General features: G+C 51.0%; 1 protein-coding gene across 1 annotated transcript; it reads left to right on the top strand.

The window, feature by feature from the left end:
• Positions 1 to 610: 610 nt before the first annotated feature.
• LOC120775459 (glycine-rich cell wall structural protein-like) lies at positions 611 to 2,563 on the top strand. Its single transcript, XM_040105643.1, has 2 exons — positions 611 to 718; positions 824 to 2,563. The coding sequence occupies exons 1-2, from the start codon at positions 701 to 703 to the stop codon at positions 2,228 to 2,230; spliced, it is 1,425 nt and encodes a 474-aa protein (XP_039961577.1). The 5' UTR covers positions 611 to 700; the 3' UTR covers positions 2,231 to 2,563.
• The last annotated feature ends 303 nt before the right edge of the window (positions 2,564 to 2,866 follow it).

The following is a 2,866-nucleotide window of genomic DNA, read 5'->3' on the forward strand; positions in this document are numbered from 1 at the left end:
TGCTGGCGTGCCAAACTGACGCTGCTGTGTGGCTGGCGTCCGGGCGGCGCGCGCTTACCATGCCATGCGAAGTGCGCCAAAGGAGAGAGCAATAAAGCGCGCTGCGACGCGCGCAAAGGTCACCGCGCCAAAGCTATTACGTGTAAGCCTTGCAACATGCTGCAGCTAAAGCAGCTGGCAAGCAGAAAGTACCTGTAAATTGCCGACTAGTAACTAGTAGGAACCATCAGCTGGTAGCTAGGTATTGGCTGCTGCGGCGGCTTGGTCGCTCTAGGGAAGATTTTGTGCTGCGCCGGCGCCGGCGTTGGTTCGTTCGTTTTTATTATGCCATATTTTAGTTGAGTGTTTGTGTGCGATTTTTTGTCGCATTAGTGCGCCTCTCCACGATTTTTTGGTATTGTATTTGCTGGATTGTGTGCATGCTAGCGTTAGCTTGGTCTCTGGACTGCCTTGCTGTCGCGCGCGTGGTGACTGAGCGCTTAAGCGGCCATGTGTTTACAGCTGAATATTGTTGGCTGCTGGCTGGCAGACTTACATAATAGCCAAATGTGGTGTATAAAACGCTGCACTGTGTCAGTTAGCGTATCATTTGCAGTTTAACATTCAACGATTTCACAGACCGGAAACGAGGCACACAGACGGTCTGCAGCTCCTGGCGTAGTTACAAGAAAGCGTGATTTTGATTTTTCCAGCAGACGAAATGGCCAAGTGGTTCATAGTGCGTATTCGATATTAGTGTTTTGTGCTATTTGTGGATTACAGTTACATTTGTGGATACGTTACTAATTTGTTTACTTCTTCCTTTTTCAACAAACTATTGCAGTTGAGCGTTCTGCTGTGCGCCGGTGCCGTTGTACATGGCAAGCCCACCTTCGGCAAGGAACACGTGCACATTCGCATCCATCTGGCCGAGGATCATGGCGACCATGGTCATGGGGGTGGACATGGCGGTGGAGGGTTTGGTGGTCATGAAACTGTGATTATTGATGGCGGTGTACATGGTGGCGGACATGGCGGCGGCGGCTACGGTGGCGGTGGTCATGGGCATGGTGGTGGCGATATCATTGGCCCATTGACTGGCGGCTTGTTGGGCGGTGGTTTTATAAGTGGCGGACACGGTGGCGGTCACGATCACGGACATGGTGGTGGTCATGATCATGGACATGGCGGCGGATTCGGCGGTGGAGGTGGTGGTCATCATGAGACTATTATTTTGGATGCTGGCGGTCATGGTCATGGTGGCGGTGGCGGCGGTGGCGGCTACGGCGGTGGTCATGGTGGCGGATACGGCGGCGGTTATAGTGCAGGTGGACACGGAGGTAGCGCTGAAAGCCATACACTTATTATCTCAGACGCTGGTGGACACGGCGGTGGTGGTGGTGGACATGGCGGTGGATACGGTGGCGGTTATGGTGGTGGTCACGGCGGTGGTCATGGTGGCGGCGCTGAAGCACATACGCTTATCATCTCGGACGCTGGTGGTCATGGGGGACACGGCGGTGGTGGCAGCGGCGGCTACGGTGGCGGTTATAGTGCAGGTGGACATGGCGGCGGTGGTGCTCAAGTAGATACCTATGCAATTATCAAAGAATCTGGCAGTGGTTACAGCGCCGGCGGTCATGGTGGACATGGCGGCGGCGGCGGCGGTGGCTACAGCTACGGCGGTGGTCATGGTGGCAGCAGTGGCGGTGACTCGCATTTGGCGAAAATCGCAGCCATAGCAGCAGCATCTAGTGGCTCACACAGCAGCGGCGGTGGTGGTTATGGCGGTGGCGGATATGGCGGTAGCGGAGGCGGTCATGATGACGCGCACATAGCTGCAGCCGCAGCTGCGGCCAGTTCATCTTCACATGGAAGCAGCGGCAGTTATAGCAGTGGAGGTGGCTACAGCAGCGGTGGGGACTCACATTCCATCGCTAATATAGCTGCCGTAGCAGCTGCTAGCGACTCACACAGCAGTGGTGGTGGTGGTGGCTATGGCGGTGGCGGTTATGACGGTGGCAGTAGCTACAGCAGCGGTGGTGGTTATGGCGGTAGTGGCGGTCATCTCGATACTGCTGTTATTGCCGCAGCAGCCGGCTCGCATGGAGATGCAAGTGCCGGTAGCGGCGGTGGTGGTGGCTACAACTATGCGCCAGCAAGCGGTGGTGGAGGTTGGCAATCGTCCGGCAGCGGTGGTTGGGCGGCCTCCGGCAGCGGCGGCGGCAGTGGTTGGTACAAACGAAAATGAGCGTCTGTCGTAGGCGCCACCAAAGTATAGTTTCTTAAGAAAATGCATAAATATGCTTTCTAATGCTGTTGTAAACGCACTTTAGATTAGGCATATTTATTCTAGTCCACTAAAGCAGAGAGGCGAAGCAGCTGAGCAGCTTTCATTGCAGAAACAAGTGCTTGGCGACATTTAAAGGTCAGTACATTGCTTGCCGCCCAAATCACCTCACGCCTTCATTTCACTTCGAAGTACATGCATATTCATATATACATACTTACATATATGTATGTACAAAATACGCTCATTATAAATTATGTTTGACAATCATTTTGTTGTAAAAGATATTTTTATTTAAGATGTTACCATATTTTTAAAAAGAAAAATGTGCTAAATAAAATTAATTTATATTATTAAATTTGGGTGTTTCCTTAGAAAAAAATAATCTTGAAAAGCACACGCCTACACTAAACAGTTGTTACCTCAAGTGTTGTCGCATGCAATCGGAATTGTGTGTGAAATCCACTGCACTACATTTAATTGCTTGTCGTAAAAGTATTCCTTAATTAAAATGTCTTACAGCAACAATTATGTCAATTTTCATGCAACAAAAGTAATAAAAAGATAATAATGTAGACATTACAAAACCTGTACAAA

This window comes from Bactrocera tryoni, chromosome 4, assembly GCF_016617805.1.
Source record: "Bactrocera tryoni isolate S06 chromosome 4, CSIRO_BtryS06_freeze2, whole genome shotgun sequence".
NCBI lineage: Eukaryota > Metazoa > Arthropoda > Insecta > Diptera > Tephritidae > Bactrocera > Bactrocera tryoni.